Source organism: Rhinolophus sinicus, linkage group LG04, assembly GCF_036562045.2.
Source record: "Rhinolophus sinicus isolate RSC01 linkage group LG04, ASM3656204v1, whole genome shotgun sequence".
NCBI lineage: Eukaryota > Metazoa > Chordata > Mammalia > Chiroptera > Rhinolophidae > Rhinolophus > Rhinolophus sinicus.
In genome coordinates this window covers 38,509,639-38,534,640 of record NC_133754.1, presented here as the reverse complement: position 1 = coordinate 38,534,640, position 25,002 = coordinate 38,509,639, and the positions used below count along the sequence as shown (strand labels likewise).

At 35.1% G+C, this 25,002-nt stretch overlaps 1 protein-coding gene across 1 annotated transcript in view; it reads right to left on the bottom strand.

The window, feature by feature from the left end:
- Positions 1 to 25,002, bottom strand: part of GPC5 (glypican 5) — a 1,198,702-nt gene that overhangs the window by 881,582 nt on the left and 292,118 nt on the right. Inside the window, exon 5 of the mRNA XM_019737193.2 lies at positions 13,271 to 13,396. Within this exon, the coding sequence (XP_019592752.2) occupies positions 13,271 to 13,396 (126 nt within the window). The remainder of the gene's footprint in view (positions 1 to 13,270; positions 13,397 to 25,002) is intronic.

Sequence of the window (25,002 nt, the reverse complement as noted above, 5' to 3'; positions counted from 1 at the left end):
CTTTAGTCTATTTGGGCTGCTACACCAGAAGTTCTAAAGATGGGAACAGCAAACAATTATTCCTCACACTTCTAGAGGATGGGAATGCAAGAAAAGGCACCAGCACATTCAATGTGTAGTGATGTCCTGACTACATAGCTAAAATGATAATACTCAACCTCATTTAAGTGACAATACTTTGGTTATAATAATTCCTTTAAATGACATAATATTATCATTAATAAACCATGAATTTCCCTTCCAGAAACCAGAAACCCTTCCTGGTTTATAGATGGCCTTTTCGCTGTGTCCTCACATGGGAGAGGGGTGAGGGATCTCTCTGGGGTATCATTTAAAAGGGCACTAATGCCATTCGTGAGAGCTCTGCCTCATGATCTGATCACCTCCCAAAGTCTCTACCTCCTAATACCATCACATTGGAGATCAGGTTTCAACAGATGAACATGGGAGAGACACAGACATTCACTTTATAGCACACCTCTTCATCTAGGATGTGAGAAGTGAGAACCAATTTAGGTGTGGGTTCTATTCACTCACTTGGGACAGCAGCATTCAGACAGTTCTGATCAGTGTGTTACCACTCTTTACTGTCCAAACCACTGGTTTGACATTCTGTGCAGCAGTTACCATTTTCTACTTTATGAATTTCATTTCTCAAGAATTCTAAACATTTCATTGAAAAAATAAGAAACTTGTATTTTGATAATTTGCTTGCATTGTATTTGAAATACATGAGTTGTTAACGATACTGATCCTGAGAAAGACCTCTTCTTGTATTTCAGAAAGATACATGACAATTTTTCTTTAATATTTATAGAATTTATTTTTTTTCATTGATTTTTTTGGAAAATGACTAAAAGCATGGTAAATAAATTATGAATGCATGCAGAATTGTAAGAAATCACTTTTTCTACTTATACATATTCTCCAGTCCTCTTCTCCTGTAGCTATTTAAATATCACTACCTGTATGGCTACATCTTTCTTTTTAAAAAACTAAATTACATTCCACTTTTTGAATCTACCATAACCATTATTTCCTCACAAACGGGTATTTTGGTGTCCCTACTTTTTACTACCATAAACTGTATGCAATGCATACTTTTTTTTTTTTACATATGTTAGTATAGCTGAGGGTTAATTTCTACATGTGAAACAGCTGATTCAAAGCGCCTGTGCATTTGAAATATTGGTATGTATTGTCCAACTGCCCTTCAATGACATAGAAATAATTGCTCCTCCTACTGGGGTATTGAAATAACTTTTGCTCCACACCTTAGCCAATGTTGTAGATTATCAAATGCAATGACCTTTATCAGTATAATAAAATAAAAATATTTGTGATTTAATTTGCATTTATTGATTTAATTTGCATTATAAATTCTTTAATTTGCATGGTTGAGGGTATTTTTTTATATGCTTACTAGCCCCTTATAATATTTTTGTGATCTATCTATTCATGTACTTTGCCCAGTATTCTATTAGACTTTTAGCGTTTTTCTAATTTATTTGAGGAAGCATTTCAATCCAGGGAAAAGTCTCTTTGTGATATATGTTGTGCATGTTTTATCCTCAGTGTGGTCATGTACTTGAGGTGAGGTTTCCTTTCAGTATGTATTGCTCTGCAAAGAAGACTTAAGTTTCCCAGACAACACAAATGTGACAGATTTTTATTAACTCTGGATAACTTTTTATTCTCTGGAAGTACATGTGCTATTTCTTTCGCTTTTTCATTCTCTTGCGCATATCACGTGCAGATTGGCCAATATGAAACAGTAAGGTTCTGTTTGTTTTCTCTCAACTTTATATTCAAAATTACACTCCATGAAACATCCAGATGCTATTAGTCTTTGCTTGGTACCTCCAATGACTTCTCAAAGCATCTAGAATAAAATCCAAACTTCTTCCCTGGGCTATGTGATCTGACACTTGCCCCATCTACAGCCTGATTCCAGACAATCCTCCGACGTCACTCTGCTGCATACATGCTGATTTTCCTTCTGTTCCTCAGATACTCGAGGCATGATATTCTCCCTACTTGGAAAAATCAGATCTTTTCACATTTCCAGCATAAATATGAATTCTCCAGAAAGGTCTTCCCTGGAGATTTAATTTAGCACAGCTCCTCATCACCCCTTCTCCAGGACATCAGCTCCAGAACACAAACTTGCCATTTCATTCATCACCTAGAACACTACCTGTGATGGTTAATTTTATGTGTTTACTTGGTTAGGCTATGGTACCCAGTAGTTTGATCAAGCACTAGTTCAGATGCAGCTGTGAAAGTATTTTTCAGATGTGATTAACAGTTAAAACAGTAGACTTAGAGGAAAGCAGTATCTCCATGATATGGGTAGGCCTCATCCAATCAGTTGAAGGCCTTAAGGAAAAAGGCTGAGGTCCCTGGAAGAGGAAGAAATTCTGCTGCTTCCAGATGGCCATCGAACTCAGCCACGTTCGATGGCCAACGACAGCAACGTTGACTTCAGCTAGAATTGCCAGGCTGCCAGCCTGCCCTGCAGATTTCTGACTTGCTAGCCCCCACAATCAAATGAGCCAATTTCTTAAAATATCAGCCTCTCTCTCTCTCTCTCTCTCTCTCTCTCTCTCACACACACACACACACACACACACACACACACACACATTACTATATGCCACTCTCATAGCAAGCCCTCCGAGAGTAGGTGTTCTATTTATGCTGTGGTTCTTCCTACTACACAGCATCACTGCTAACCTCTGAAGAAATATTATCTCAATTTGAGAAGCATGAATTCAAATTAGGTCACAATGACTCAATTCCAAGCAGACATCACCTTACATTTTTTTACAACTATGCAGCACTCAAGTTTAAATATTCCATGCTCACTAAAAGATATAAATTTTGATACACAATAATTTAAATTTATTGTTCTAAAATGCTGCAGACTTACTGATACAATATGCCTAAAAATGCCTAGATTCTACCCAGAACAATCCAAAAAAGCACTAGTATTTCACCCACATCCATAATTTATATGAAAATGTTTACACCATCACACATCATATGTTGGTGCCTGACAGACAAGCAAAGTCTTCAGTTTATTAGGAAGGAAGGTTTTTCCCTGTCAGAATTGCATGGAATGGGGCAAAGAAATGCACAACTTTGTACCAATTCAGGTACAGGTTGTCTGCTGCTGACAGAGGAAACTCAAGAATTATAAGGCATTTGTCAAAATAAAAATAACTTTTTTTTATTATAACACTATAGACATGTTATAAAAATTTAAGCATTAACCTGAAGTGTAGAGAGAGGAAAATTTTTGTATTTGTATTTTTTTCCCTTCTCTCAACCATTGTTTAGAGTTTTATACTTTATAGGATGAACTGACTTTTAGGCTACTTTTCAAACTTCAGATGAATTTCCCTCATGATTGTAAGATGCTTGGGTTTATTATTTGATACCTCAAAGACTTATAACATGTACTCTTTGTGGCTGCCATTACATATAAAACTGATTAAAGATAGAACTTTGTCAGTGGAGTATACAAACCCTTAGAAAAAAATGTGCATTCATTTTTCTCGCCAGGAAAACAAAGCAAAACAAAGAATTAAAACTTTTTTTTCATTTCAGGAACACTCTCCAGAACAATGAAATATATAATTATATTAATCATGCAAGTCAAAACATGAAGCTCAATATACTTCCAATCTTGCATTCATTAATGTACAACTAATTTCAAATCAGATTTTGGAAACCCATTGCAACAGTACCTAGCAAATTTTATTTATTTGTTTTGAAGAATGCATCAGAAAATAAGAATTTTGATGGTTGGGCAATAAAATGTGCTGATAACTGATGAGCCGTTCTTACAAAATAAACGAGACTATACTGAAGTCTATTTGAAGAAGAAAGTGTTATGTATAAATGACTGTTCTCTTTCGTCTCTCTGGCATTTTATTTTAAAATATAATAAATCATTCACTGATGAATTTATGCTATGATATGGAAATACAGAAACTAGACTAAGAAAAAAATTACATGCCATCTTTATAGTTTAGTAAACACACCTATTTTACTGAAAAGGCAGTAATTTTTCACATGTAAGCTCAATATGAAAATGAAGACACTGCTCAGGCTTACGTAAGAATAGGTATCCTGGAGGTCCTAACACTGCTGTTTTGCAGTAACACCATCTGGAAGTCACAGTATATGGAACTGTGATGAAATCTGTACCCCCAAAGAGATAACTTCTGTGTAAAACAAATGGGAAAAGGTCCTTTAGGTTTCCACTTCAGTGAACTTTTATCTGGCTATCTTTTATTTTATTTTTTTTTTTCTCTCCCTCCATACACAATCTCTAATGAACCAAGTAACAAGTTAAAAGATAGTTTATGTGTACTGTGTCGTGTCAGTCTGGCGAGAAACTGAGTAGTTTAGACACAGGGCGATGGCTAATGTTCAACCTCATTTCGTTCTAGGGAATTTGTTTACAATATTTATTTCCTTTGGGAATTCAATGCATGGAGAGAAATGACTATAAATGCAGCAGCCTTAAAATAGTCATATCACCAAAACAATTTGTTTTATGATGCACTAAAATTTAGCATGGCTACAGACATTTATTTCCAGCGATCAACTCTAAGACACTACAGCTAGTGACTGACTATTCCCAAACTACTGCCTTGGAGTAAAATGTTTTTCCTTTATAGTGCTTATCTTTGTACCTTAACTTTTAGTTTTCCCTTGAGAAAACTATTCTGATCCATGATAGAACCCATTTAATGAAGAAAAAAGCTCGTACACAACAGGGGTTCATTCCTACTGAAGTAGATGAGCACAGGGTCCAATAATAAGATTTGACAATTACTGAATGTTTACTGTGTGATAGCTAGTATTCTAAACTGTGTACGTGGATAATTTATTTAATTCTCAAAATGTGAGGTAGGCATATTTTCAGCCACATTTTAAAGATAAGGAAACTAATACAATTAGAGGTTAATGAATGTGCCTGAATTTACATCACCAGTAAGTGACTAATCTTGACTGAGAACGTTGGTAGAAGCTTCGCTCCTGAGCCAGTGTTCAGATGATAATGAGGGAGGAAATGCTTAAATCTAAGTAGCAGGGCACACCCACGAAGCTCAAGCGAAAGAGTATTGAGAAAGAAAAAAGATAACCTGAAAGGTTACATACAAATAGAAATAATACAGTTAAGTGGCCATCAAACTTGGAGCACTTCTTCATTCATGACTACATTTGTTCCCACTCTGTTTCTTGCTTCCAAGTCTGCTGATTAAAATCCCATTCAAACTTAAAGATTTTGCAAATCATACTTGTAATTATTTGGTCAATGTTCATCTCCTCTATATTCTAATTTATATGAGAGATGGCTCATATCTCTTTTGTCCATCACTGTAACCCAGTGATTAAAACAGTGCACGTGACAGAGTAGATACCTGACAATGCTGTTTTTTCTTATGCCTTATTATATTTTTGTATTTAGTATGCTTTATTATAGATTTTTTAAAACATACACAAATACAGAGAATAAACATCCCTGTACCCATAAAAGTTTCCATGATTATCCATACATACAAAAACCTTGTTTTATGTATAGTATGACCATCTTCCACCCATTCATTGAATTATTTTATAGCAAATCCCAGACATCATCTCATCTCCTCCATAAATATTTCAGAGAAGTTATTTTAAATGAATAAATGAAAATACATATTACATATTATCTGTTTTATCAAATACTTTCCAAATCCCCTCAATCAAATGAGATATCCCCCTTATTTGAAAGCTTGTGGGAATCTTTGTGTCTCTTGTATTTCATAGTCTGTTTTGCTGTGTACAGATATGAACATGTTTTCTACCCATTTTTAGATTCTAAGTTCCTCAAAGGTGGGAACAATGTCTTACTCACCTTTGTATCCCATTCAGGGGTCCACTGTAGTACCTTGACCATGGAATCTAGCTTTTTGTCTTCTACTACCACTTCCAAATACATGTAAAAAGATTCTAAAATAGCACTCTTTCTGTTTCCCTTTCAGCTGAGAACAAGATGATAGATGGCATTCCAAACTGAGGCACTAGACATGAAAAGCAGATGGCTAACAACTGATTTCGAGTCCCTCATCTTGACATCCACCTTAAGTGTATAAAAGGATTGAGGTCAAAGAGGCCAAAGGAGAGAATTTCTTTGAAAAAACTTGTTAGACTGCTGTGGCATTCCCTCTTTCATTCATCCTAAGTGATAGAGGCTTTGAGGGATGCTTGGAGTTTGAAGGATTAAAAGAGCTGGTAGTTGATCTGTGCCCAAGAAAACACAAAGCAGCCCATGCTGGCAGCTGAAGTTCCATGGCCAGTGTCAGAGTAAAGGGAGGCAGCTGCTCTGGGTGTAGGCTGTACTTCCACCAAAAGTAAGAGAAAGAAGCAAAGTCTGGAGTGGAGCATACCGAAGAAAAGGACCCCACCAAAAGATCTCAGCAGGAAGAGGCCAGCAGTTTATCATCAGATGAAGAGGTATGGGAGAGAGACATTGTCTTGAGCACACAAAAAAAGCCCTAGAACATTAACTCTCAATACCTGTAAAACTAGGAAACATTAATGAGTGATACAAAATTATAAGTCAACAAAGGCAATGCTTTGTCTTACTCCTTCTGTCTCACGTCTGCTCCATCATACCTCCAGCTCCAAACATGGAGGCATCAGTAATACTGGTTAGAGGACAGGACAGCACATGGTTGTCACATGGTCCTGAGGCTATTCAACTCCCACTATAGGCCTCCTAGACTAAAGCAATACCTAACTGTGGAAGGGGAGAAACAACCATTTTAAGTGATGGTCAGAGTTTTGAATAAGCTGGACTAGATCTTTTCATTACTGAATGTAGACTTTTATGGGACTGAATGTGATTATTAATTTTGGACTGTTTCTGGGACTCATAATAAATGAATTGTCCTTCAGACACTAATATAGTAGTCTCCCATTATCCATTCTGAATACATTCTAGACCTCCCAATAGATGCCTGAAATTGCAGATGGTACTGAACCCTATATATACTATGTTTTTCCTATATATACATACATACCTATGATAAATTTATTAATCAGGCACAATAAGAGGTTAACAACAGTAACCAATAATAAAATAGAACAATTATAACAACATATTGTAATAAAATTTACGTAATGTGGTGTCTCTCTCTCTCAAAATATATGGAATTTTCCACTTAATACTTTCAGACCACAGTTAACCTTGTATAACTGAAACCACAGAAAGTAAAATTGCAGATAAGGGAGGAACCACTGTAGTGACAAAAAAATTCTGAGAATTGGCCATGATTTCATTCTAGTGATAAGGTAAAAGCAGTCTTCTGAGTGAGTTTAATGAAACAGTTTCTGTTTTCACTTTTCTGAGTTCCGTTCCCTAAATGTAATGATTACATGTTTAACAAGAGACATTGACTTCTAAGCCTTACAATAAGCCAGTGAAGAAAGATTAAAAAGGAACTTTTTAGTTCATCAGATGAGATACCATGTAATTACTGCCAAATTAATGGAACATTTTTAGAAAGGACCAAAATGTTTATATTGACCTGAGAAGGATGGATATTTTCCCAGACTTTAACATTTGTTTGGGATATCAGGACTTAGAGCAAAGGTGGTAAAATGTGCATCCCCTTGCTACCATCTACTATATTATTTTCTATAGACCCAAACTATGAGAAAACTATTTCAGGCAAGCAAGTGTACTAGAGCAAAGCAGAAAGAGCACACAGCCAAAAGCTCTGAAAATTTTATGTTCATTACAAACCTGATACATCACCCTTCCCTGAGCTTGCCCCACTGGACCTAGAATGCATATTGTTCAATGTGAGAAATTCGACAGGACCTTATAATATACCTGAAACCATGCTTCTTCTTTCTGTCTCAAAACAACAGAAATGTTTCAGTTCTTCCCTGACTGATGATTGTAAACTCAGACTTTTGACCTTGGGCAGACCTTGGCACTTTATCCACCCCTAACCCAAATGCTTCAACTGTGATAAAGACAATCACATCTAATATGTCTCTAACCCAGAACACATGAGCTTCTTAGAGTTCTTTAGACTCTAGTTTCACAAAAATGTCTATGGAAGTATACCCAATGAGACAAGCAGGATTTTAAGGTTAAGTCAGGGAAAAAGAAAAAATCAGCATCCAGAGTCAGTCAGCGTAGGTAGAAGCTTTTATGATCCATCTCCTTTCTTCTCGTCTTTCAGGCACTCAATTTCATTTTGGACCTACATAGTACCCACCGAAAGGTTATCACTAACCCACATCCAAAATCCCCACATCTCTTAGTGCTCACTGACACTTATAAAAATAAAAATTACTTTTCCTCATGTATCTTTAAAAAATTACTGATAGAAATTCAATGATAATAATCAGTCTTGGCCTCTCAAATAATACAGGAGCTCTGATATAAAAGAAATTGCAGTAGATAAGAACAAAGAAGATATATATGGCACATAACTACATGTGCAAAGTACTATAGGTGTAATGATGGATTTGGACATTACAACAAAATACAAATAAGGGGATTCACTCCCCGGCGACACAAGTTAATTGTGGGAGTTTGGAAAAGCTGTATATACAGTTGCATGGAGAAAATGATTTAGTTGAAAATTATTCCATTAGCTATGGGAATTTCAAGGTCCATGATCCATTGCTGTGATAGGATAAGAGTGGGATGGCTTCTAATCACACCTGTCAAACACCTTTCAATTCTGAATCAAATAAGATAGCTCATAGGTATGAAAACAATGATGACTATTAAGAAGGTGCAGTTCAACAATATTAGAAACCTAATTGAACAAGTAGAAATTACAAGTAAAAAAAAAAGAAGTAGAAAACAGACTGGTGTTTAAGTCATGGAAAACATACTGCCTTTGCACAAGCAAAACACTACAAGCAACTAGTTGTTGCATTAATGAAATTTTTAAAAATTCTGAGAACTGATTGTTTTTAAAATGTAGTCCATAACGTTTGCAAACTAGGTCAGGTGTTTAACAATATATATAAATAAAACCTAATTGAATGCACAAGTTCAGGAAGAAAAAAAAAAGATAGAAGATGAAGTAGCTTCCAGATAGATAATGGGTAAAAGAAAAAAAAAAAAAAAATGAGGTTAAAAAATGTATGGCCAGGAAAAATGTCATTGCCTGGGTGGAAAGAAAACTGATGATAGATAAGTATAAAAATCTCAGCAATTTCTAAGGTTCTATATTTTTATCTGAGTTTTACAAATTCAGTCATAACATATTGAGAAGGGGCACCTTATGGTAGGAGTTCTAGAAGAAACACTGTCTGAAGAAGCATTAAGGAACATTAACTAAATCAAGATGAAGTAGAAATCACGTGGATTATTAATTTTACTAGGATACTTAACAGCTACTCACTAGCTTAAAAATTGTTGTGGAAGTCATAAATTCCTGGAGACTGAGGGAGAGTGACTGGATTATCTGTCTGTTAATCAAAAGGGAAAAGCAAGCCCAGGTAATTAAGCAGCTGTCTCCTGAACTTCAATACTCAGAAAGATGAGTACAGACCATCAAACAATCAATTTGCATTCACAGAGAACTGAGAATAGAGTAGGGACTGACATGTTTTCCAGAGAACAATTATGGAAGAAACAGGAGGGGCAGATAACAGGGACTTTAAAAGATGCAGATGACACGGATTTCAGAAATACATTTTAATCTTAAATCAAAAATTGTTTGAACTGTTGACCTCGATGCTGATGTACGGTACATGGTATGCATGCAGTCTTTAAGATCATTTGAATCAAAATAGATTTTGTTTCATGAATTAAACACTCCTTATATATCAGATATGTGATTTATTTTCATCTATAATCACAAAAGAATTCCACCTCTTTTGATGAGCAGAAAGGTGATTTCACCTAATTTTATAGGATTGTCATAATATTGAAATAATCTGAATGATTCTCCTATTATTCAAGTCAGCATGTCTGTGCACATAAATAATCTTATCAATCATTTCCTTAAAAATGCCTTCAGGAGAAGAAATCCTGCCAAAATAATCAGTTCGCTCTTATAACGAATAATAGACTCAATCTTGGCCACCAATTTATCTTATTAATGAGTTTGGCAGAATTCCTTTGGAATGAACTTGGTGAGTATTAAAACCCACCATAGAAAAAGAAAAATCTCTATCATCCCCAAATGTGATGTACATTCACTTGACATTTATTTCTTCAAAATTCAATGGCATTATTTATCTCTACTACCTGCAGTTCTCTGAAATGAACACCTTATATGAGGATCTTAGTGCTGTAACTGATCATTGTTATACTTCATTTTTTCTCAAGGAAAAAGTAGTTAATAATTCAAGATTGTAACATTCATCAGGACTTGACTTTATATTGAAGCCTTCTTAGATAAATTCAATAGCTCAGTATTGAACCATATCCATTAATACTTTGACAAAACTGTATCACAAAATTACTATGAAAATCAGAATTGGTTGGAAATTGAATGTAAAAATAGCACTTGTATTTCAAAACAAATTATGAAAACAATAATGCTCCATAATATTAATGTCACTATAACATGTTTTCATGAAATGTAAATAAATCAATGCAAGTTAAAAAATAAAAGCTCTTCCAGCACTTTTAAGTATATCAGCAGGTTTTATGCAACTGTCCAGAAGTATTCTATGCAGAACCAATATCATTGCTTTGTTTTAAATTTATTCAAATCTGCTGGTAAAATATGTAATATTCTATTTTAACTGTTTTACTTGATAATTATTTGAAATTATTCCACATTAGCAGATATAAATATGAATCCTTTTTGACTGCCAGATAATATTCCATGGTGCTTATACCACACTCAATCAAGCAGATATGATAGATATTTAGATTTTAGCATTGCCATTTCATTGAAAGAAAATATCCTATTCTAAATTTATATTGAGAATTGAGAGAATTGACAAAGCCATGATAGGAATTATAATATGAATTATATTTTTAAAAAGTCAAAGTACAATGAGAGTTTCCTCACAATCAAATAGAAAAAAGACAGCACCCAATCAACTTACTTTGGAACATTAGGGAGTAAAGTTTTGGGAGAACTAAATGAGATAATGCTTGTGAAACCTTATCTGACTATTAGAAAATAATCAGGGCTGAAAAAGGTTCGTTTTAGAAGTAGCCCAGAGATGGTAGTCAGGTGCCAGTGTGTGAGGTGAGTCAATGGGTGTGAAGTTGGGTGAGGATCAATGAAATAGGAATGAAAGAAAAGAAATATCCTCAAGGAAGGGAAAATTTCAGTTAATGTGATGAGACAAAAAGATGTTCACAGGACAGTAGAGTCCCACAGCACACTTGGAAGTGGCTGACAGACAGGAGGCCGGGGTGTCCAGGAAAGGGGAGACAAGAGCTGGAAGCAAATGAGAATAATGAGAGAGACAGTCACTTTCTTTATCAGAACTGTGGATACTCTGTAGAGAATTCTTGCTAAAGATGACCTTTCTTTATTCAGAAACCATGAATGAGGTCTTAAAAAATATAGTAGATAAAAGAAAACATGTTTTGGAAGTTGAAAATACTATCTCTCTAAAAATTTTTCTCAAATCATTGATTTCTCCAACAGTATTTCCTATTAGACAAACCCCAGACTAAACAGTCAGAGAGCAGTGGGACAAATTGAAACTAAGGTTCTTACAGCTCTAGAATCAAATGATATAATGTAATGTATCAAATCTATTTATATTACATACTAAATCATTCATTAATCACCATGAGATTCTCATTGGTTCCTGTATAAAAATTGTTCCTGTATAAAAATTAAATTCCAGCTTCAACAAGGTGAAAAGATAAAGTATAAGTCAAAATAGAATTTAATTACTAGATGTAAGTGGCAGAAATTTTATTGACATATATACTATAATGCTATATGCAAAGTATTATGCATACTATGATTTCTCTCAGTAAAGGCAAGAAAGATCCATTTACAAAATATATTCAATACCCAAAGGGCATAATGAAAAAAGAGTATTTGTCATGTCAGTCAAATATTTTATTTAAATTTAATTATAGTTCCTGTCTTCAATATTTTTTTCTATGAAATCTAAGAATCTCTATGAGCTATTCAGCTATAAACAACAAATTAATCATTCATTATACCAGGAGTATAACCTTTAACTATAATGAATATGATCACCAAAAATTATGCAAATAAATTTTATTATATAAATTTATATTAAAATTAATTACAGAATATGTTTATCATATAATAATGATATGTTTATCATAGTAACTTTATTTGCTACATGACATTTTAAATGAACTCATCACTCTTGTGGTAACTCAACCACCTATCCGCACGTGAAGTACGCATATTTCTAAATCACAAAGCTTATCACTCTTATCTTTCTTTTCGCACACTGCTCAAAATAAAATATACTGACACATTCAAATCCAAATGCAATACAAGCCTATACTCTATAATAATCATCAGCACTGGAAAATCAAAGGACTAATTCCCAGCTAATTATACTGACCATTGTTACGTATTACAGAGGGAGAAATTAAGACTTTCCCAAGCAGGGTATTACTTGAGAGTATAATCAGTTATAGGAAACAAAGGAAAAGAAACTAAAAAGTTATAGACAGTGAGGAAAAAGGTAAAAGTTAAATTTTCACTCCTGAGCGTGGGGAACAATTGACAACACACCAATAAGCAATGCTTCAAACATACTTATATAAAAGTGTCCCCACTCTTACATAGATACACACACACACACATACACACACACACACATACACATTCAAAGTGACATTTGTAGGATAGACATATTACTACTGCTGATTCACAAATCCATATATCAATGAATCTTTGTACAGGTATCACATTTCGCCAAATTTTCTCACTTTCTAATACTTAGAAAGTTGAACTTAAAAAATAAGATAACTGATAAATGAGACACATTAAATAGAAGGCAACTAACACTTGATTAAAAAAAATAGGATTTTGGGATAAGGCATAGATAGGTAGAAGAGAGAACTTTCAATACACCACAGAACGCTATTATATTTTCTAAAATGTCAAATGGAGAACATTTATTTTTAATAAACTAAAGAGAAAGAGGAATTAATGTATATTCCAATCTGTATGACAAAGGTAAAACTGGAGCAATCCATTTAAGATCTGGGGAAAGAAAGCAAAGATGAAAGTAGCCATTATGTTTTCACAGACCACTACACATAAAATACCTTTTTACTATATCTTCTCCATTCCAGCACGGCAGTCCATCAGCAGCGGCTAAGTCATTAACACAAAGCTGATCAGCTAGGGCCCCATAAAATGTCCTGTGCAGTCGAAGGCTGTTGATAAATTCTCTGAATGGAAAAAAAAAGAAAAGAAAGAAAGAAAACAATTAAAACCAAAAATCCATAACAAATGCCAATATAAATGGCATAATTTGTTATGCAAAATGTTTAGAATGCAACTTTTTTGTTTCCTCTACTTATTTTCAGATTTTTTTCTAACTTTTCTAACACTCAAGTTAAAAACTACATTTAAAAACAAAAGAACACCAGTATTAAAATTAATTATATTGAATAAAAGTTATCACTGGGTATGAATCTTGTATAACTCCAGTTCTAAGAATTATGAATAGTACACACACACACACACACACACACACACACACACAACTTCATTTAGCTTCCCTAAAGCCCTCACTAGCTCCTGACATCTGAGTGATAACTAATTACTTCCTTTTCCATATAGAAATGTCAGAGATTTATAACATGCTAATTGATTGCTTACTGATTTAAAGTTCAGTAGATTGATTTTTCTATCTGGGTCATTCTTTGGTGTCTAAGAACATAAAGTAATATGTCTTTCCTAAATAAGACAAAGCCCAGATATGTAACATATTTCAGAAGTATGAAAATAAAAGTTATTGGAAGGAATAACATTTAATATATTAACAAGATTTTTTCTTCTCACTCTACTCCCCTCCCCCCATCAAGTACAGAAATGGAAAATTCCACACAAAAGCAATTTGTTTTTTATGTTTTTTGTTTTGAGAAAGCCAAGACTTTTACATTTTAAAACCAAGACTTTGAGGTGCCAAGAACTTGAGTTTTAGCATTTCAAAGACCAAGTCCCAGAGACTTTAGTTTTGATGTTTTATTTTTTTATACAAATGTATGTTTTAGAAAAAAAGAAAAAGAAAGCAAAGCCACTAGCTTGATACAGAGGAGATAATTTCTGGACTAGAAGGGCAGGGTAGGAGTAGGGAAGATTGGAAGGTCAGCTTCAGAAATTCATGGCATGAGTAGTTGAAATGCAGCAATTATGAAATTATATCCCTCTCTGAAATTAAAAAAATAACAATAATTTATTTAAAAATGAGATCAAATAGGAGAGGTGACTATATATTATATTACAGCTGAAATAACCACTTTGAAAATTATGTATGATATTGACAGCACTGATGTTCAACCGTATTTATTTTATAATTCTCTCTCTTATTGATTTTCAAAGAGTTATTTTATTTTTGACAACTGCTGGAATTGTAAATAACCATTAACTTGTAGGAAGGACAACTGTAATTTTCAAATATGCAACACTTTAAATCACAGAAAAGATCAGGAGTTCCCACGGCAAGTGTTTAATGAGTATTTAACCAAATTTTTAGCAAAGCTTGACCAGACAAGTGGTAACAGAAAGGTGGCAGAAAGCATAAACCTGACTCAACTCTAACTTATGCTCAGTTTAAAAAAAGGAGCTTTGTTCGCTAGCTGGCATAGTAACTACTTATTTATACCTTATTTAACTACTTATTTATAGAGACAGTTTTCTCTACTGGAAAATACGGCCCTCCATGATGCTACATCCTTACTAACTGGAATGCATGGATAAAAATCAATTCTCATGTTACAGCTACTAAAACATAACTGATGAAGCTGATTGGTTCTTTCCTAGAAAGGTAGAGGTCAATGAATGGAAAGGCATGTTCTGAATCCATTCACTTTTTTAAATAAATGACCACCTATTTGGAATCAAAGAGTCTTCTAAAAATGAAGACCCCTGGCACAAATGGCTGCAATGCTGAGACCTGCAAATTGATGGTGTAAAACTGAATAGGTATTTTTTTATGGAATCTACACCTCCTATTCCAAGCTTGGTGAATGGCACCCTTGTTTCCTTTATCCCTTCACAACCAATAGATCTTAATGGGAAAGCTTTACATCTTTCTTTTGCATTCTCCTTTCCCAGGGCTACTGCAATTGCCTTAGTCTAAGCTCTCATCTTCTCTCTCTGGAATGATTGCACAAGGATTACATATCTCTAATCTCCTGAACAATCAATCACCTCCCATCCTCCATAAAAGCCACCTTTTAAAATTCAAATCTTATATTCCACAGATTATGTCAATCAATTGCTTAAAATTATCAATGGTTCTTCATTCTCTGCATCATGAAATCCAAATTTCTTAGAAAGACATCTAAGACACCCTTTCACCTCAAATTCAGCAGTACCCCAAACCATACATTAGGGTGCCACAAAAGTGAGATACTTGCTGTCCCCCAAACACATCTCGATGCCTTTGCATGTGTTCTCTCTGAAAGAATTATATCCTAGATTTGTACTCATTCTATAATTTGTCACAGTATGAAACACTATTGAGTCCCAAGCTCTACATTGGCAGTAGGAATTCACAGCTAACCCAGACAGTTCCTGCCTTCTAAGAATGCATATTCTGGTGAAAATCCATAATAACAATACAGTATTAATAGTATCACAATTGAGGACAAAGAAGAAATCAGGAAATATTTATGAAACAAAGTTAACACTTTAGTGTTCCGTGCAGAAACAAACAAGCAAACAACAAAACCAGGATAAGTAACGGTAAAGAGGAAAGAATAGTGAATGTTCAGAGGAAGAAAATACAAGGATGTTGAAAAAAAAAAAGCCTGCCAGTGAGCGTCATGAAGAGCGATAGGTTTGAAAGACACAAGGAATCTAGAATTGACAGATAAAGGAAAACTTTTAAGGTAACTTCTAATTGCCTACCCCCACCCCCCCCCACCCCACACACACACACTTCCTGGTGACTGAAGGGGTTGCAGTCATTCACTAAGATAAAAAATAAAGGAAATATCACCTTCTCAATGTCCTACACTATACTTATCCTATCCAATATTGTCATCTTGCCATGGTACCGATCACTATTTTAGGATGTAATGTACTTACTTAAGTTTTATTGTTTCTCATCTGTCACCCTGCTCTAGTAAAAAATACTTAGGCAGTCAGTGTTTTTTGTTTTTTTTGGTTTGTTTCATTCACAGCTATAGATCTTAAAGAAATGGTGAAGGTATATAGCAGACTCAATAAATGGCTATTGAATAAATGAGTGAAAACTAATTAATAATTAACTCCATTCTTAACATGTTCACTTTGAGATTTCTTTGGAACATCCAGAAAGAAAAATCAAATAGAATGTTACTTTCAAACTTAATATGTGTCACACCATCTGGAGATCTTGCCAAAATGCAGATTTGGGTGTAATAGTTCTGGGGCGAGACTGAAGATTCTACATTTCAAGGAAGCACCAGATGCTGCTGATGCTGCCAGTACAAAAACCATGAATATCATGGAAGTTTGCTGTTGCATATGTGACCTTGGAACTCACTGCACTGGACACCAATGTGAGATTCATCATCAACAGAGGTGGTGAATGAAGTCATGAATGTGGATGAAATCTCTCAGGCAAACAACATGCAGTCAGAAAAAGGCAAAAGGATTCAGAAGTAGAAAGGGCAAAGGGAGAAAAACTTTAATGTTAGAGAGCAATGAAAACGAAAAAGAATGAGGGATTTTGAAGTTAGAGAGATTCTCCACAGTACAAAATGCCACTATGAGAGGTTAACTAAAATACTGAAAACGTCCTTTCAATGCAGTGATCATAATTGTTATGGACTGAACTGTGGCCCCCTAAAATTCATAAGCTGAAATTGTAATCGTCAATGTGACTGTAATTGGAGAGAGGACTTGAAAGAGGTAAATGAGTTTAAGTGAGGTCATGTGGGTCCCACTCTGATATGACTGTGTCCTAATAAAAAGAAAAGAGATGCCAGGGGGCGCATGTACACAGAGAAAAGACCATGAGAGGACACAGAGAGAAGGTGGCCATCTGCAAGCCAAGAAGAGAGGCCTCAGGAGAAACTTAACATGTCAACACCTTGATCTTCAACTCATAGCCTCCATTACTGTGAAGAAATTAATTTCTGTCATGTAAGCCACCCAGTCTGTGGTATTTTGTTATGGCAGCACTGGCAAACTAATATAATAATTAAAGCATTTGAAATAGGGTAATAGACTTCATATTTGCAGTATCATGAGCATTAAACAGAGGGTGAGAAACTAGAAGTGGAGAATCTCAAAAAGAAAAATTAAGAGAGTTTTGTTTGTGTGTGTGCTTGTTTGAAAGAGGAAGAGAACTGAAAATATTTGTGTGTGAAAGGGAAGGCAGTAACAAGAGTATGGTGTCATTAGCTGGTTCCCAAATATCCCAATTCTCTACCTTCAGGGCACAAAGCCCCTTTAAGGCTACCTTTGGTTATGGGACTTGCTCTGGATTCTGGTAAATGTATGCAGAAGTGATATATGTTCCCTCCAGGCTTCAGCTTTTATTGCCAGTGTGGCTTTGCCAGCTTCCGTTTCCTTCTCATGTGATGACAGGCAATACGTCACACGTGGGTTGCTGTCATTCTGGGGCTTTAAAGCCAGGAGACCTTGAACAGTGCCCGTGGCTGGTTTGAAGTGGGCACAGACTGCTAACAAATACTTGTGTGTGTGTGTGTGTGTGTGTGTGTGTGTGTGTGTGTGTGTCCAAACCAATGATAGGTTGGAGTTGTTTTGCTATTACACCATAATTTAGTCTCTTCGTTAATACAAAGATAGGAAAAACAAATGAATAATTGATGGATCACAAATTGAAAGCAGGTAGAGTGGTTAGCATTGAAGCAAATTTTCTGAGAGTAAAATAATGGAAGAAAGTCTATTTGAATGATGAGATAAGGTTTGGTTTGTGAGGACTAAAATTTGAGGGGAGATCCTACTTGGAATTCTATATTCTGTGTTTGGAAGTCTTTAGGACACAGGAATTAAGAGTAGTATTGCAAAATGTCATTGCATGAAGGCCCAGGGGATCTACATTGGAGACAGAAAAAAAATAATAATTGGGGGGAAATGAAGGAGTTAAAACACTAGTTGCTATAGTGAGGACAAAAAGATTTATCTACAGAGCCAATTAATGTTGGTCTTGTTACAAGAATCCACACTTCATTTCCCAGCTCAATACTCCATCTACAACACACCAAGCCTCCTTTTCCAGTTCTACATGAAATGTCTCAATGAATAAAACATTCTTTGGATGATTCAAAAATTAGGTTGCTGGAAGGGTGACTATATCCACACAATGATTTTTCTACAGTCATGAGAATATTTCCATTTATAATTAGGAGCATAACAACTGCAGGGAGACGTCAGAAATTCTAGCTAATTATCCATGAGGGACTGTGTTACATATGCCAGTTGCTCATCTTGGTTTTAAAACATCTCTAGAATACAGAAATCAAATACAATCACCAAGAGTAACAGTTTGAAAACATATATATATATATATACTTTTTTTTTTTTTTTTTTAAGAAAACATTCCTTGACAGAATATTTATTCAAAGCCAACGTGTCAGGACCACATACAGATTCATAATTTCTCATTTGGGCTTGCGATAGTCTAACAAATGATAGTCTGCCTCTAGTTTTGCCCATCCATCTTCCCTTCACTGCATGCCCCAAGCTGTTACAAGAATTAGCTTTACAAATCAGCCGTATCACTTCCCTGCTCTAAAATCCTAACAATGCAGGTTCGGTGTCTTATTATGGCACATCATCTCTCTACTCTTTGCCCTTAGTCTCCTATGACAGTGCCCCTTCCCTACCCTCTCACACCCAAGCAAAACCCACACACTTACAAGATCTGGCAATTAAGTTCGTGAACTTATTGAACTGATATTGCTAACCTTTTTTTGATATCAGAGGGATTATTCATTATGAATTTGTACAAACAGTTAACCAAGTTTACTATTTGGAAGTGCTGAAAGCTGCGTGAAAAAGTTAGCTTTTGAACTTTTTGCCAACAATTCATGACTCTTGCATCACGACAATGTACTGAGGGAGTTTTTAGCCAGTTAAAAAATAACTGCATTGGAACACCCTCCCTACTCACCTGATCTGGCCCCCAATGATGTCTTTCTTTACCTGAAGGTAAAGGGAATATTGAAAGAAAGGCATTTGGATGACATTCAGGACATCAAGGGTAATACGATGACAGCTCTGATGGCCATTCCACAAAAAGAGTTCCAAAATTGCTTTGAAAGGTAGACTAGGCACTGGCGTTGGTACATAGCTTCCCAAGGGGAGTACTTCAAAGGTGACCATAGTGATATTCAGCAATAAGGTATGTAGCACTTTTTCTAGGATGAGTTCGCAAACTTAATTGTCTGACTTCATATATTTCATATCTCAATATTTACTGGATAAGATTCCAAGTTTAACACATGCAATTTCCTCTACAAGGAACTGCCTTTTCCCCCTACTTCGTTCTCCTAACTTTCCACCCACCCTTGAATATCCAGTTTAAACCCTATCTCCTCTTTAACCCCTGTCTGACCAAGCCATGCAGCATTTTGGTTGGTTCATCCTATTTCTCACATAGCACTTGGCATCTGTTTTACCACCAAGGCTCTTTGGTATTATTATTCCTCTGTTTGTCTTCCTCACTGATACGGGGGTGTTCACTATGGGCAAGAGCCACGTCTTCTTTATTATCCCTAGGGTTTTGATCATATCTTTTTGTTTAAACTTGTATTTATTTTAAGTGTGCTTTTCCAGGACCCATCAGCTCCAAGTCAAGTAGTTGTTTCAATAGAGTTGTGGAGGGTGCAGCTCACAGTGGCCCATGTGGGGATCAAACCAGCAACCTTGTTGTTAAGAGCATCACGCTCTGACCAACTGAGCTAACCGGATGCCCCTGGATCACATTTTGATATCCAAAAAGCACTCAACAAATTCTTGTTGAATTGGCCCCAGATTCAATGTTAGTTTTTAACAGCTTCCAAAATTAGAAGTTTCTACAAAAAATACAGTTTTAAAATGATAATGATAATTTAAAGTCCTTCAAGAGCATAGTTGACTTGGGAAACTTTAAATGAGGAGATCTATCCCTAGACTGTGGAGAAATAGCAGAAAGATCTTCCTGGTGAGTTGCATTAGAAAACAGAAGAAATGTAAAGGCCAGAGCCACAAGCTGTGCAGATTCTACTACACAGGCTCAAGACAGATTATATATGTGATGCTGAAATTAATATGTACTGACACATTAATATTTAGTAACACTGCTATGTATGATAGCTTGCATAATTAATACATCCCAGATATACTGTGTTACAAAAAAAGTTAAAAGGAGAGTTAGAGATCATCTGTTCTAGAAGCTCTCTGTCCTGACTGAATTTTAACATCTCTAAGGAAACATGTAAACTGTACACCTACATTTCTCCCTCACACATTAACATTTATTGGTCTGGGGTAGGACCCAGGCATCTGGGTTTTTCTGAAAGCTTCCTATAGGGTTCTAATGTGTAGTCAGGGTTGGGAACCAATGATTTAGTCCAACACTCTTATTTTATAATTAAGGAAAATGAGTATCAGAGAAGTGAAAAGATTTGTGAAAAATGACCAAGTTAATTATTTAGTCGGGCATTTATTCAATGCAAACCTCAACATTTTTGTTTAATTAATTAACTAATTAATTAAAAATGCCATATCTTAGCAATGTAGGGCTGATATTGGATGTTTGACAAATCAAAGTTGAATGACTCTATATAGATGAATATTTCCATCTGTTTTTAAAATTGCACAGAAAGTACCACACTTTTAACAGAACACTTAGTAGACAGATAGACTAAAAAGCAGATATATCACTTCTTCCCGCCAAAATCTGCACTCAGAAAGCAGTGTGTTTAGACAGGATTTATCTGTATATTTCTACCAGTCTAGGTGGTCTAGTGAGGAAGCAGGGAGTGGGGTAAATTCTGATAACTGGCTAATGAACAGCTTTGTGCACTGTGCTAGCATGGCAAAGAGGAAAAAGGCGGTATGTAGCACAATTGATCATTCATAGCTTACAGCCTTGTTTGCCCTGAGCTTACTGAAGGCAAGAGAGAAACATGGACCAGCATAGTTATTGCTTCATTGCTTCCCATGCCCTGGAGGCCAGCAGTGCCAGAAAGGTCCCCTGATATGTCACATGGCAAAAAAAATGAAAAGAAAGAAAGAAAATGCAACTCACCCTTAAATTGTCGTTTCTTTGTTCAGTTGACATAGGAATGCCCAGTTACTACTGTACAATTGAGCAACACTTCCAATTGGCTGTATCATAATAATTGACTTTAATTTTTAATAATAAAAATAACATCTGTTTCTGAGTAATAAAATAATTAAAAGGCAAGTGAAGAACAAGTTAGTATCTGTCCCTCCATAGTGTTTACATCCCTCCCTCCTCAGTTAACAGCCTGGTGTGCTTTCTTCAGCTTCCTCTATGTATACACTAACAAGTGACTAAAAACAGACAATTAGATATGAAGGCATAGAGATGGTCTGGTTTTGTAAAACTAGAACCAAGCTATACACACTCATGAAATTGGCTTTTCTCACTTGATAATGTATCATGGACATTTTTCAGGTTAATAAATTTCAGTCTTACTCATTTTTATATAGTTGTATAATATTCTATAACCTGGATATTGTAACACTGGCATAATCTATCAAAGTAATCCACTAAGCTAACCTATACTTTAATTTATAAGGCTGACATTTCTCATTCGTATGGCTTGAAGAGTGGCAACCACGTGTTTCAAACTTTGCTGATTTTCTAAGGACTGTTTTCACTTAAGCATATGGCTTTGATCTACATTTGACTTTGCATTTCACTTCATTAGACATTCCTGGAAACAGCTACGTTCAAAAGGGATACCACTCAATCTTATGTCTTCATCTAATGGGAATTTGTTTCAATTTTAAAACATGTACACTGTCATATATTGCACTTCCCTTCCTTTTTTTCCATTGAACACAATATAAAAGAGACTATTTCTAATTTTGACCAAAGCTAATTATATGAAAAAGTGTTGGAAAAGAATCTTATTTTCAAAAGGAACATTTCTCTGTGGATTGTTTCAGACCACACATTTCTTTATTTAATGACATGTATTGATTTTTTTTTTTACCCCTACAGTCAGTCCACACAGAACCTAAATTAAAATCAGTGCCTCGCACACTGTTTGAAAATATCTGTAGAACAAAGGTCAAATGTGCAGTTTGCTAGTTAATGGCCTGAGGCAAAGTTAAGGTTAATGTGGCACTAATGAGCAGGCTCACCCCTGTAGAGATGTCTGACCACAGTTGTCAAACAGTAGACATTTAAAATGTCAGTTTCTTGCTCAGCAGAGGAAATGTATAATTACATGTTTCTAGATAAGATCTATTTTCTCTTGCTAATCTGAATCTCTAAGCATTTTACTTTATTCTCAACTAAGTCATCCTATTGGACAAATATTTTTACCAATCTTTAGAACAGAAAATTATTTAGACTTCTATTCTATAGCAATAACAGTTCTCATTGTAAAAGTTTGAAAATACTTACATTTATACAGTTAAATTGGCTAATAGGAGAATGGAAATCTAGTTTCTTGGCCACTTTCTATACAGACTTTGTAATCCGTGGAGAGATGGGAGGAGAGGGTGAATATGACACTAAGAAGCAATGCAATGTGTGGCACCAGGCACATTTGTCACAACCGTAAATATGTTTCAAGCACATGGCTTTCACATTTGATTAAAAAGAAAAATACAATGTTTTCTAAAGGAGTAACTCAGAAAGCCTGCTCTCTGAACCCCACCTGAACTCACTGCTCATTATGGAAGCTGTGACCTAAGGAACAGCACCATTCTCAAAAGGGAGGATTTTTTTTCTGACTAAATGATTCCAGGTTTTTTCCTCTTCATAGGAAGTCTTCTTGCTCATGTAGCATGATTTCCCCTCATTAGAAGATTTACTGTGCTTTCTCCACAAAGCTGAAGGAGTTAAGATGGGTGGTAGATTATGGAGCACCAGGGAAAGTATTGGGAAGGAGAAACGGAAAGGGGCACTGATGATATGCTAATATCCTTAGATACCCTCTGCAGACTTTTCTTTTCTGACACGTGTTGTTGCATGGTTAATACTCTTTGTTGGTGATGTTATACTAGCCCTGAGCTGGATGTTCATAGCCATCCATACAATTATTATAGATGCCTCTATTCCTCATTTTTCAGTATCCCTCCATACCCAACACATTACCATTTAATGTCCCAATAAAAAGCACCCTTTCTGAAAGCATCCTCCTCTAAAAAGAGTGATTTAAACCTGATGTCAAAACTGGGTTTTCAAAACCAGCTCTCATCTCGTTTACTCATGTTGTAAAAATGTACCTTAAAATGCACTGATTCTGTTCTCCATTAAAAAAAGACTTTAAACAAAGATCTTAACTCATTTATAAAATTAAATACTGGACCAAGTGTCCAATATTTAAAGAAATCAGATAGTATTGAGGAAATTGAGCATCTGTTCCAAAAATAGATGTGATATAATTTCTCCTACCTCATACTTTTTAATATAAATATGCAATTGTTTGTTCAGTTCTACAAATGTCAGGAAGCATGCTACTGGTTTTTCAATAGAAAAAGAAATGGAGGACATGATTGGGTCAAGACCAACAAGAAGATTTAGCCAAATGGAATATTTGCAAATCTTATGATTCTAATATAGAATATTCACCCTCAGAATCATTTTGAGCATTTTAGATCAAATCTTGAATGTTACTCTCTTTTTTGCTGTAAGATACTTTCTATGATCACTAACATTTTAACTCTAAATTCCATGACTTGGGGGATAAGAACAGATTGTGGATAATATTTTCCTCTCTCAGTATTAAAAGAACATTAATAAAATACTTTCCCTTTAATAATCTGCCAATAAAAGGGCTTCTTCCTCATTCCTTCTTTTTTTTTCTTTTTTTTTTTTTTCTTTTTTCATTTTGTGATTTCAATCAGCTATTTCTGGTTACCTCCATCCATGCCATCCATGAACTTTTCTGGTTGATGGACAATATTGTTCTCCCTTGCATTTTCAGTTACTGTATATTTCTCAGTGCTAATATTTGTGTTCTTGGACTCTGGTATAAAACATGGGCTTAGGGTCAGGAAATCTATAATTAATAGGGCTCAGAGAAAATGAAGTATTTTAGTCTTTAATTTTATTCCTATTATTCTAGCAAGTCTCATTGTGAAGGAAAAACAAAAAGATTTTGAATATTACATGTGACCCAGGTATTATTTTTTTCCTAACTTCTGATGGATAGCATAGAATATTATTGAGCAGGATTAAATAACTTATAATAATGTTTATTTAATTATGGCATCAAAATATTTTCCATGTGATAGGAAATAAAGTAATGCATCCTTCCATTATTAGTCATATATGTTTATATAAGTAATCACTTACACTGGAAATGTAGACAAACCCAGTACAATAGAGATTATAAATGCTTTGGGCTTACTCAATTTGCAGGACCTCAGAGTTGTACTGTTTCATTTCTAACTAGATTCTTGCTGAAGGAGGGTAAAACCAACACAGCAAAAGGAGCACCTTTACCTGCAGATCCTCAAAAGTCATCATACAGTATGAATCATATTTTTGAGATCCTGTCTTGATCTGAAAGTCTGTGATTTTACGAATATGGACCTAAACAAAAATAATCATCCTAAAACTACCTTCAAATTTTCACCAGTTGCACTTCGAAGCAAAAGATTCCACACATGGTTCTAGAGA